The sequence below is a fragment of the Oncorhynchus mykiss genome, chromosome 32, assembly GCF_013265735.2.
Source record: "Oncorhynchus mykiss isolate Arlee chromosome 32, USDA_OmykA_1.1, whole genome shotgun sequence".
Taxonomy (NCBI): Eukaryota; Metazoa; Chordata; class Actinopteri; order Salmoniformes; family Salmonidae; genus Oncorhynchus; species Oncorhynchus mykiss.
Window position 1 is genome coordinate 33344364 of NC_050572.1, and position 12778 is coordinate 33357141.

At 41.2% G+C, this 12778-nt stretch overlaps 3 protein-coding genes across 5 annotated transcripts; 1 reads left to right on the forward strand and 2 right to left on the reverse strand.

The window, feature by feature from the left end:
• Window positions 1-912: 912 nt before the first annotated feature.
• Window positions 913-5268, reverse strand: psmb9a (proteasome 20S subunit beta 9a). Its single transcript, XM_021560569.2, has 6 exons — window positions 4929-5268; window positions 4636-4703; window positions 4386-4517; window positions 4054-4183; window positions 1482-1623; window positions 913-1332 (listed from the first exon to the last, which is right to left on the reverse strand). The coding sequence occupies exons 1-6, from the start codon at window positions 4980-4982 to the stop codon at window positions 1205-1207; spliced, it is 654 nt and encodes a 217-aa protein (XP_021416244.1). The 5' UTR covers window positions 4983-5268; the 3' UTR covers window positions 913-1204.
• An 860-nt stretch (window positions 5269-6128) lies between these two features.
• psmb12 (proteasome 20S subunit beta 12) lies at window positions 6129-8928 on the reverse strand. The gene is made up of 6 exons (XM_021560570.2): window positions 8784-8928; window positions 8191-8261; window positions 7631-7762; window positions 7097-7226; window positions 6854-6998; window positions 6129-6548 (listed from the first exon to the last, which is right to left on the reverse strand). Exons 1-6 carry the CDS (start codon window positions 8814-8816, stop codon window positions 6421-6423), a joined length of 639 nt encoding a protein of 212 aa, XP_021416245.2. The 5' UTR covers window positions 8817-8928; the 3' UTR covers window positions 6129-6420.
• psmb13a (proteasome 20S subunit beta 13a) lies at window positions 8867-12250 on the forward strand. Of its 3 annotated transcripts, none has more exons than XM_021560566.2 (8): window positions 8867-9054; window positions 9420-9513; window positions 9725-9822; window positions 10011-10151; window positions 11018-11133; window positions 11280-11338; window positions 11547-11698; window positions 11843-12250. In XM_021560566.2, the coding sequence occupies exons 1-8, from the start codon at window positions 8993-8995 to the stop codon at window positions 11952-11954; spliced, it is 834 nt and encodes a 277-aa protein (XP_021416241.2). In that variant the 5' UTR covers window positions 8867-8992; the 3' UTR covers window positions 11955-12250. The 3 variants fall into 3 exon arrangements, with proteins under 3 accessions (XP_021416241.2, XP_036827289.1, XP_021416242.2); XM_036971394.1 differs by having other exon boundaries at window positions 11847-12250; XM_021560567.2 differs by having other exon boundaries at window positions 11649-11698.
• The last annotated feature ends 528 nt before the right edge of the window (window positions 12251-12778 follow it).

Sequence of the window (12778 nt, forward strand, 5' to 3'; positions counted from 1 at the left end):
ACATTAGATAGATAATCCAAAGATTCTTACCGCCAGGGTAAGCCTAAAATGAAACACAGCCCTTATTTTAAGTGTTTCTAAAATCCCCTATTGGAAATATGAATGGTGGAAAAGCGATTGGAACAATTTCACTGTTTGACCACTAGGTTTTATGGGTATTATGACTAATACTGTGGTACTCTATGGTAACAGGTTTACCCTACACTCTTAGAAAGAATGTGCTATCTAGAATCTAAAAGGGCTCTTCAGCTCTCCCCACCTTTTGAAGAAGCCTTTTGGGTTTCATGTAGATCCCTTTCCACAGAAGGTTCTACATGGAACCCAAAATAGTTATACCTGGAACCACAAAGGTTTCTCCTATGGGGACAGCCGAAGAACCGGTCATGGTTTGAAGGAATCCAGCTTTTGTCAAATTAACGTCAGATTTGACTTTTCGAAGCAGGAGAATTTACGCAGCAGGTTAGGATAATTATTTTAAGCCAGGCTTCATATCCACTTTGTAACTGATGACTAATCACCTAAAATTAATACAATTTGATACGAATATTCCCATGACCTCACCAGTGCAACTGGGAACTCTGAAAAAAACGAGGTGAAATCATGACATCAGTGAGCTTCAGGTCAGAAAGTTCGGAGCTCTAGAAAGAGGCCAGAGTTCCTGAGTTGGAATTCCGAGTTGGATGAACATTCAAAACGATTTGTCCCAGTCGGAGCTAGTTTATTTCCAAGTTCCCAGTTGTTTTGAACATGCTGAAGTCGGAAGTCAGAGATATCCGAGTTCCCAGTTGCTTTGAACGCGTCATTATATATGGTAGACATAATCATAATAACTAAAATTATCATTACTTTTGATGGTGGCAGAATACTTCTTGAATAGTTGTTTTGGGGTTGAAAAAAACATGCAGAGAAATATCCATGGGAAAGTTGAATTTACTTGTGAATCACCCAAAAACACAGTCCAGCTTCAGGTCCCTGGCTACCCAAAATAAAATCAGTTTCTTCAACAGAGGGCATAACAATTATGAATAATTTTGAAAGTGGCATGTGTAGTGAGAATATTTGACATTGTGCCAGCATGATTCATACCCCTATCCAAACATTCTATATCCTGTGTAGATTTAATAGTACTGTTTGTTCGTAAGGTGTCCACTCACTGTTTCATAACTACGACAACTTCAGTGTTACTGTTTCCACAAGCCAGTGTTCACTGATCATAAAATGTGGGCAACTCGTTACCCAGGATGCATTTCTCCTCTGCACCTTTTTCATCAATAGTGACAAGGTAGGCCACACCTCCGCTGGAACCATCTCGACTCATGGCCAATGAAAGTGCTGAGAGAGGAGAGGTGAAGAAAGAGAGCAAGTGAGAGCATATTATTGACAAATGACACATCTTAACAGCTTCTAATTCATGCTGTTTAGGTCATAACTGGACATCAACACATTTATTTTATTTTAAAAGTACACTTTTGGTCACTCACTGTTGACAACAAACTGTTGGCAGTCCTCTTTGCTCATGGCCTTCCGGTACTCTGCATCAACAAACCCATAGACGTAGGAGCTTCCGGAGCCGCCGACCGCAAAGGGTTGTCTGGACAACAGGCCATTGAGGGTCACATACACCTGGGAGGGGTCAATGAGAGGGGAATGCTTGAGCACAGCAACCTAGCAAACTCTGAAAAAGTTCAATATTATGCAGACTAGTGAACAACTGTGAGTTTGAGGCAGCTGAGTTTGATTCTGTAATTGTACTCATGGTACATTTTGTTGAGGAAACACTCAAAACTATTTAACAAAAAATTTATATTTAAAATGACCTCGTCTAAGCTTCAGGGATTAGTGAAACTGTTCCAGATGCAAGAACATTTCCTGAAAGGGACACAAAAATCAATTAATACAGTTTGGACTAGTGTTTATAGATGTGGCATTTCTATTTAATCAGCCTGTTACCAACCCTTAGTCAACATTTGGAACTAATTGTATTTGGCCAGATACAATGCTATTTTACAGCAAACAAATTGGCAACAGACTTTCAGCACACTTATAGGGAAGGACATTCAACAAGCACAACACCTACACAAATTACTGATGATTGGCAGAACAGAAATGTATGATAAAAAGATTGTGGGAGCTGTTTTGCTAGACTTCAGTGCAGCTTTTGACATTATCGATCATAGTTTACTGCTGGATAAACGTATGCGTTATGGCTTTACACCCCCTGCTATATTGTGGATAAAGAGTTACCTGTCTTTAAAAAATATATATTTTACTTTGATTTAACTAGGCAAGTCAGTTAAGAACAAATTCTTATTTTCAATGACAGCCTAGGAACAGTGGGTTAACTGCCTTGTTCAGGGGCCAAACAACAGATTTTTACATTGTCAGCTCAGGGATTTGATCTTGAAACCTTCCGGTTACTAGTCCAAAGCTTTAACCACTAGGCTACCTGCCACCACAGAGGGTGTTCTTTAATGGATGCTTCTCCAACATAATCCAGCTGTTTAGGCCCCATACTAAAAAAAAAAAACTTTACTAACGACATGGCTCTGTCTTTGAGTAAAGCAAGTGTGTCTATGTATGCGGATGACTCACCACTATACACATCAGCTACTACAGTGACTGAAATGACCGCAACACTTAACAAAGAGCTGAAATTAGTTTCAGAATGGGTGGCAAGGAATAAGTCAGTCCTAAATATTTCAAAAACATACAGCATTGAATTTGGGACAAATCATTTTGGGACAAAACCTCAACTAAATCTTATAATGAATAATGTGGAAATTGGGGCCTCCCGGGTGGCGCAGTGGTCTAGGGCTGTGCCACCAGAGACTCTGGGGTCGAGCCCAGGCTCCATCGCAGCCGGCCGCGACCGGGAGGCCCATGGGGCATTGCACAATTGGCCCAGCGTCGTCCGGGTTAGGGAGGGCTTGGCCGGCAGGGATATCCTTATCTCATCATGCACTAGCGACTCCTGTGGCGGGCCGGGTGCAGTGCACACTGACCAGGTCGCTAGGTGTACAGTGTTTCCTCTGACACATTGGTGCGGCTGGCTTCCAGGTTGGATGCGCGCTGTGTTAAGAAGCAGTGCGGCTTGGTTGGGTTGTGTTTCGGAGGACACATGACTCTCCCAAGTCCATGAGGGAGTTGTAGCGATGAGACAAGACAGTAACTACCAGCAATTGGATACCACAAAATTGGGGAGAAAAAGGGGGTGTAAAAAAAATAAGAATGAGAAAATTGAGCAAGTTGAGGTGACTAAACTGTAATGGTCAAAATGTACTGATACAACAGTAGCTAAGATGGGGAGAAGTCTGTCCATAATAAAGCGCTTCTTAACAACATTATCAACAAGGCAGGTAGTTTTGTCGCACCTGGACTACTGTTCAGTAGTGTGGTCAGGTGCCAAAAAGAGGGACAAAGGAAAATTACAATTGGCTCAGAACAGGGCAGCACGGCTGCCCCTTAAAAGTACACGGGGAGCTAACATAAACGATATGCATGTCAATCTCTCATGGCTCAAAGTGGAAGAGAGATTGACTTCATCACTACTTGTTTTTGTAAGGAGTGTTGACAAGCTGAATGCGCCGAGCTGTCTGTTTAAACTACTAGCACACAGCTCAGACACCCATGCGTACCTCACAAGACATGCCACCAGAGGTCTCTTCACAATCCCCAAGTCTATGGGAGGCGGACAGTACTACATAGAGTATTGAGTACATGGAACTCTATTCCACATCAGGTAACTGATGCAAGCAGTAGAATCAGATAAAAAAAAAACAATAATAATACACTTTATGGAACAGCGGGGAGTGTGAAGAGACACACACAGGTACAGGCACACGCACACAGACGCTAACTCACGCACTCTACACACATGTACACTGTAATACTTTACATTTTGTATTGTAGATATGTAGTGGTGTAATGATGTTATATGATGTACTGTTTTGTGTTTTGTTTTAGGTGTGATGTAAGTGCCTTAATGTGTTTGGACCCCAGAAAGAGTAGCTACTGGATCCCTAATAAATACAAAATACCAATGTAATGACTAACCTGTCCCCCTCCTCTCTTGTCCCACCCGGCAACAATGAGATGTGCTGACAGCTCTTCTTTGTACTTGTACGAGATGTTTTTCACCAGAGTGGCAGCTGAACGAACTTGAGGATCCTCTCCAACCTCAATGCTGAGTTCAAGAGGTCACAAGTCACAGCTCAATAGCAGAATTCTTTAACTGCGTCTATATAAGCAACCCCCCATGAGAACACGTGAAAATGCACAGTGTCAGTCTAGAAAACCTTTTCCATACATTTAACTCAACAAAATGTGTTACACATAGCACTAGAGCTATTGCCGACCACAATACATAGCCATGCAGTGGGAAACACCTGTGCACATCCAGCTGGTAGTTGACCATCTCAGCAATGGTCTGGGCGTCTGCAGCTGAGCCTGACAGGGCGCAGTAGATCTTGTCATGGAGGAGAGAGAGCTTGTTCATCACCCGGTTCACCACAGTCTCCCTATGAGGGAAGGAGGGAAGAGGGGGGATGGGTGGAGGGCAAACTGAGGTTTGAGGGAGGACTTTTTTAATGTTCATAGTAAATGATTGTCTCTCTAAGACTTGGAACAGCGACTTACCCAGCAGACACTCGAGAGTCAGAGCCCAGCACCACACCTCCATCAAACTCAATAGCAATGATGGTGGTCTGAAAGCAAAGCACAGACACAATTTTGATTAAGTGCATAATTAAATGACTCAATTGAATGACTCAACACAGTTACGTTCACTTTGACATGAACCAAAATACTGTGTTTATTCGTTAATAAAAATAAAACAAAAACAGAATGCACACCCCAAGATTTTACAATGAGAACACTTCTCTAGGCTAACATCAATTCCTGGTCCAAACATGTCATTAAATGATACTCACCCCAGTTTTGACTTCTTCGGATAGCCACCCTGGCTCTGATGATTCATCCAACATATTGAAGCACTTTAGTTTTGTGGCTGGTCGCGCTGATACCTGTGCAGTGCGCACGGTGTGTGAGAAGCCTATTGATTCAACGCGAAATAAAATGAAAAGAAAAAGAAAACACCAAACGAAGGCTCATTTAGGACATACACGAATGATTACTATTCAACTATACTGTTGTATTAAGAATCAACTCTTAAATATATTTGAGCAAGGAACCGTCGTTCATTTCTGTCTCGTCCACCATTTTCTGGCATAAACTGAAAATGAAAGTTACATTGTCAGTCACAGACCGGCAGGTGAGAGGCTGATATAATTTCTCAATAAACGTTTTCGTTTTTGGTTTGGCTCTGTACTCCAACAATTTGGATTTGAAATGATACAATGACTACGAGGTTAAAGTGTAGACTGTCAGCTTTCATTTGAGGGTGTTTTCATTGATAGCGGATGAACCGTATAGAAATTACAGCACTTTTTGTACATAGTCCCCCATTTTATGGGAGCAGAAGTATTGGGACAAATTCACTCATATGTGTATTAAACTATTCAAAAGTTAAGTATTTGGGCTCATATGTATAGCACGCAATGGCTACATCAAGCACGTGACTCTAAATGTGTTGGATGCATTTTCTGTTTGTTTCGGATGTGTTTCAGAATATTTTGTGCCCAATAGAAATGAATGAGAAATATTGTATTGTGCCATTTGGGAGTCACTTTCATTGTACATAAGAATTTAATGTTTTTAAACATTCTACATTCATGTGGACATGACCATGATTACGGATGAATCGTGAATAATGATGAGTGAGAAAGTGCCAACCTCCCCTGTTATTGTAATGGTGAGGGATTAGCATATTTTGGGGGTATGCTATTTGTGCACTCATCATGCACTTTCTCACTCATCATATAAAAGTTTTAAATTGTACCAATATGTACTAATTGTAATGATTTGTATGTTGCTGTCTTGTAAATACATAGGTTTAGATACAGACAGTTATGCATTAGTTATAACAGGCTTATAATATTGACTAATTATCTATTGCTAATGATGCCTCAAATTAAATAGGGCGTATTCCCTCAGAAATAGCCTACTCAATTATATTGGGGTCTGTCAGATTTACATATCTATAATCAAACACACTTACATGCTGTGTACACATATTTTTTCTTAAGATTTTATTGATTCCACCCAGAGGTCATTAAGTAAACAAAATATAATGCACATAAACAACATGAACACAGTGTAGATTATGAAACACATAGGCAGAACCAGAGAAGATTTTCACATTGGTCTCTTGGAAATCATGATTGTTTTTCAATCCGCAGTCCCAAAACTGATGTGAATAGTCAGGCATATGAACACCAAGTTCTGCATGTATGAACAACCATGAATGATTGAGTGAAGATTCATCTCACAGAGTGTCACTGATTGGTTGATTGTAGTGTCACTCTACTCATCGTGGAACTTGGGTAGCTTGTCTCCAGGGATGACCACATGCTCCACCCCCTCCTCGGTGATCACTACCAGGTGTGCCACGCCTCCGCTGACATTGTCTCTGCCCATAGCTAGGGCCAGAGCTAGGTGGGGTGAACAGGAGAAAAACAAAGGGGAGGAAAGAGAGGAAAATAGATCAGAAAGCAGGTAGAGATGGGTATGAGAGCATATCTGTCCACTTTTTCAGGATCAGCTCTCTTGTGTTCCAGTGCCAATAATCCCATAGCAAACCCATCCTACAATCACTCTCCTGTCCCACTGTCCCACAGGAAGATGTTTTCAATAAAATAAAATGTCTTATCTGGCGTCTTTTATCCTATATGAAAACAGTGCCATTCTAATAAAACAATGAAGCCTATGAGATTCTACAGGAAAAATCAACTTTTACCATTTGTAGCAAACTGCAGGCACTCCTCTCTGCTCATGTCAGGTTTGTATTTGGCATCGGCGTAACCGTAGATGTACGTGCTCCCTGATCCTCCGATGGTGAACGGCTGACTGAGTAACATACCGCCCAAGGCCACCGTGTAAACCTAGAGGTGAAATAACGGTTAGAAATTGTGTGTGTGTGTGTGCGTTCTATTCTATCGTGCTCTATTCTATGTCTGTTTGTTACGCCCCATGGCATCACCTGTGGCCCTTTCTTCCTGTCCCAGCCTGCAGTGATGAAGCCGGCTTGCAGCTCCTCCTTGTTGTTGTAGCACAGCTCCTTCAACACGGACGCTGCTGCCTTCACCAGAGGAGGGGACTCCATCTGAATACTTATCACACAGGATAGACACAGAGAAGACATGTCATCATTCAGGATCAGATTTATTCCACAGTTTGTTTCTACGTCTATCGTAGTTCAAGAGGCCTAGTGGTTAAGAGGTTTGGGCCAGTAACCGAAAAGTTGCTGGTTCGAATCCCCGAGCTGACTAGGTGAAAACAAATCTGCCGTTGAGCAAGGCACTTAACCCTAATCGCTTTCTGGAAAAGAGCTTCTGGTAAATGTAGGCTGCACATTACTACTAAGACCAGGTCTAAAATGGAGGTGTCCCTATTGCTGATAATAATACAAATCAATCACACATCAATCAAGCTTCATTAGCTTGATATCAACACTCATGAGCTATGTTGAACCAGACAAGGACAGAGACAGGGAAAGGGACAGGGTGGTCCATACCTGTGAAAGGAGATCTGGAACTTGGCAGCCTTGGTGACGGCCTGAGCGTCTGCCAGGGAGCCGGCGATGCAGCAGAATATCCTGTCATGAACCTGGATCAGCTTGTTGATGGTCTTAGAGGACACGTAGTACCTGTGGGTGAAGTGGAGATAGAGACACATTAGATAGAGACTCCTGGAGACACATTAGATAGAGACTCCTGGAGACACATTCGATAGAGACTCCTGGAGACACATTAGATAGAGACTCCTGGAGACACATTAGATGGAGACACCTGGAGACACATTAGATAGAGACTCAGGGAGACACATTAGATAGACTCCTGGAGACACATTAGATAGAGACTCCTGGAGACACATTAGATAGACTCCTGGAAACACATTAGATAGAGACTCCTGGTGACATGTTTAAATGTATATATTGCTATAAGTGATGGCTGATTTATTTAATATGTTGCGTGTCACAGACTTGTATTTGATCATAAAGAAGTATAGATGAAAGGAGGGGCAAGATGATTAATTTAGTTCCAGGTGTTAATAGGTGTTGAAGATCCTCCTTACCCTCCAATGGACGCCCTGGAATCTGAGCCAATGATAACCCCTCCATTGAACGTCACCGCCAAGATGGTGGTCTGTAGGAGATTTAAAAATCATAAATAAATGAATAATCAGTTAGATGGGGAGAGCATACAATTACAATATGATATATAATAATATATTTATGACATATTTATAATATATGATTTAAGGTTAGTTTTCCTTATGATCAAGTTTACAGTCAATGGATAAACTACGGTTGGCATTTGGGGAGGCTAAACTGATCCTAGATCAGTGGTAAAGTTTAGGTTAATTTCTACCCTGAGCTTGAGTTGCAGATGAATGACTCGAAAACGAAAGTAAATTCAGCACTTTGTTCTTCGGAAAATATTAAATAAGTCTATTATTATCAGGTTAAATGCATAAACGTTTTCCTTGAAGGTTCAGCTTTAGGCTACTGAGATGAATTAATGACAAAATCAACAAGGAAACCTAGAATTAAAACCCTCAGTGTAAATTCGGCTACGTCCGTCCCAAAATGCACTGTTAATCGCAGCTTCAATTTATGAAAATGTATAAAAGGATCATGTACAAAATATGAAAAACAATTAACTTACGCCTGTGCTAACTCCTTTGATTTGAGAGTCCATAAAGTCTATTTCCAGTATTTCCCGAACACGGATGAAAAATACGGAATAAACTGCGTCCCCCAGTCACATATGGTCACACCATGTCAAGGAAATAGCGACCTCTCCAGGGACTTGAAATGCGCGATTGTAGTGAAGTCAAAATCTAAGCACTGAGTGCAAAATAAAGTGTTTCAGGTATGGCGCTATCAAATGTTGTCGAAACACCTGCATCGGGATTTAATTTTGAGAACGTCTCCAGGTATGATTTCCCTTTTTATCTTTAAGGATAATAGGCATTTCGTATTTTTGGGGTAAATAGTGAACTTCGTAATTATTTCTCTCTTCTCATACCAAGCCTATATCAAAAGTGAAAGTAACGTATCTTGTATAATCGTGTAAATATTATTTCTAAAAAGACCAGCAAGTCTACATAATTGTAAAGGTTCAATTGGATTCTGTCTGCATTTTCTTTTAATGAAAGTCATACTTCTACGTGTTAATCAGCTGATTGTAATTTTATTGATCTGGTCATCTTTAGATAGGGCTTTTCTTAGTAAGAATTTAAGGTACACTATTGGTATTGTGTTAAAGTGTGTTTGATTAGTCTATATCTTTATCAAATAGAAATGTTGCTCTGGAGGGTCTGCTTGAGGGAGGACATACCAAGGCACCTAAGCCTATGAAGACAGGGACCACCATTGCTGGAGTAGTGTGCAAGGTGAGAGCAATGTCCGCGGATAAAGGGCAGGCGTCTCTAATAAGTGGAAGACTCCATATAGTGGGAGTATGTCAGTAAATTTTATATAGTGATATATTATTATGATCCTTGCCTGTCTTTATGTGACTTAAAACAAAAATACAATAATGATGGAAATGAATTGTGTACTGATAGTAAAAATTGAGTTTTCTTTGTGTCCTTGTTTGTGCAGGATGGAGTGGTTCTGGGAGCAGACACACGGGCCACCTCAGGTGAAGTGGTGGCTGATAAGATGTGTGCCAAGATCCACTACATCTCCCCCAATATGTAGTGAGTAGGCCTACACCTGTTTAAGGGATAAGTCCGTGTGTGACATGTTTAGAATGGAATTGATTGTCATGTGTGGAAGAGAGAAGTGAAAGAGTAGTGAACAAATGTACGCTGTCACTTTAATTTGAGATATCCATGCCCACACATCCCTCGTTCTCCTGACCGCTCCTGTCTACTCCCTCTCTCAGCTGCTGTGGTGCAGGAACTGCAGCGGATACAGAGAAGACCACCGACCTGCTCTCCTCCAACCTCACCATCTTTTCTATGAACAGCGGCAGGAACCCACGTGTCGTGATGGCAGTAAACATATTACAGGACATGCTATTCAGGTGTGTGTGTGTGTGTGTGTGTGTGTGTGTGTGTGTGTGTGTGTGTGTGTGTGTGTGTGTGTGTGCGCGTGTGTGTATCTTTAACACTGTTATATACGATATACCACGGCTGTCAGCCAATCGACATTCAGGGCTCGAAACCCACCAGTTTATAATTGTTTTTATTCAGGCGATGTCAGAAGTGTAACTGCGTTGGAGCTGTCAAATCGGTGAGCAGCTGCTCGTGTGGTCAAATTGAAAATCAAAAAACAAAATAATAAGGATTTTTATCAGCCTAATCAAGGTGTAGAATAGATTACATCACACATTCCAGTGTTCGAACACGACTGCATGGTATTTCTACTAATGCATCCTATGGCAATGTCTGTGATATGTACAGTATAACGCCCGGCGCCACTTCTGGGTTTGACAGCTCCAATGCAGTTACACCTCTGACATCGCCTAAACAAAAACAATGATATGCTATGCAGTTATCGGTTATTGCGGGTTAAAGCTGAACTGGTTGAATTTAGGCCCATGTTTTGAGGCTATACAGTGCTTATTTAGAATTACATTGTTTATAAACATTGGAGTAAAAAAAGTGTTCTATTTTGGGTTCTGATACGGGTACGGCAGTTTAACTAAGCTCATGAGGCATTTATAAGTGATATTCTTCAAGAATCAACAGGTACATATCATTGATTTAAAAGTCCAAAAATGGATGTAGCAAATGCAGATGGCCCCTTTAAACATCACATTCTGTTGAAATAACTCGCCTCACCCACCACAATAGCCGCTCCAATGTAACCGCCTTTCATGTCAGATAGGTTTGATTCAAAAGAGTCATTCTTGTTTGTTCATAATGTATCTCATATGTGTATGTTTAGGTACCGGGGCCAGATAGGGGCCAGTCTAATCCTCGGAGGGGTGGACTGCACCGGTAATCACCTCTACACAGTGGGGCCCTATGGGAGCATAGACAATGTGCCATACCTTGCAATGGGTGAGGGACTGCTACTGTGTCAAGCATACATAAGCATACATCCATATACTGTTATTGTGTGGGCCATTATTAGTTGATTAATCGACTAGTCATGAATCATCTAGAAATAATGACATTTAATTGATTCCTATTTGTGTTTTGTGTAGGGTCTGGTGACTTGGCCGCTCTGGGGATTCTGGAGGATAGATTCAAACCTAATATGGAGGTGAGTGACTTTTCCTTAGGCGGGCTAGGGGTTGTCATACATGTAGTTCATATGCCATCACATCGATAGACTTCAAGTCTCAAGAGTTAAGTCATTGGACTCACCATAAAGAAGGCATCAGGTTTGTTTACATTAATCTGGGTGTATTACAGACCTACCTCCCCCATTCCAATCCCTTCACTCACTCCTCATCCCTATGCCCTTCTAGTTAGAAGAGGCTAAGCAGTTGGTCCGGGATGCCATCCACTCTGGCATCATGAGTGACCTGGGCTCAGGCAACAACATAGATATCTGTGTCATCACTAAACAGGGGGTGGACTACATCAGGCCGTACCAGGAGTCAGAGTACAAAGACAAGAGGTAAATGGTGTCACCATCCTCAGACTCTGCTTCAACTATTATTCTAAACAGCATATTTGAGAATTTTTTGTTGTTGTTGACAGAACAGTGATTCATTTCTATCTTATCTTCTCTCTATCTCTCTTCTCTCTTTCTCTTACTCAGGCAGAGAAGATACAAGTATCGCCCAGGTACAACGTCTATTTTGACAGAGAAAATAGTCCCTCTGGAGCTGGAGGTAGTGCAGGAGACAGTCCAGCGGATGGATACCGCCTGAACCTGACCACTTAGAAACGACAAAGTTACAGCCACACAGAGGCTTATCACAATATTCAGACATAAAATCAGTGAATACAATACACCTAATGATGACAAGATGTGACTGCTAGGTGACACTACAATGCAAAGCCATAAAAAACCATTGTCACATAAAGATCTTAGTTCAATGAACTGTGGTCACCAATACATTTTGAACAGGTATAGCAGGTCTAGGCTATAGCTGTGTCTATAGGCACTGGGTGAAATATTGGAAAGTGATTGATTTAATAAAAAGTCTACATTATGTTTCATGAATACGTGTCTGAGTTTTCCCTCCTCACTTTTAGCTTTCCACTTTCCTTATAGCAATTTCAGCTCACAGAATCTTAATGTTAAAAATATATATATATTTCCATGGTGCACCAATGAAGAAATGCCTGCTATTACAATCCAGGGGATTTAGATATTTCAAATGTAATACAGCATAACATTTATACGGAACAAAAATATAAATGCAACATGCAACAATTTCAATGATTTTGCTGAGTTACAGTTCATATAAGGAAATCAGTCAATTGAAATACATGCATTAGGCCCTAATCTATAGATTTCACATGACTGGGCAGGGGCGTAGCCATGGGGGGGAAACAGCTCAGGTGGACATTCCTGCAGTCAGAGTGCCAATTGCACGCTCCCTCAAAACTTGAGACATCTGTGGCATTGTGTTGAGTGACAAAACTGCACATTTTAGAGGGACTATTATTGTCCCCAGCACAAGGTCCACCTGTGTAATGATCATGCTGTTTAATCAGCTTCTTGATATCACACACTTGTCAGATGGAT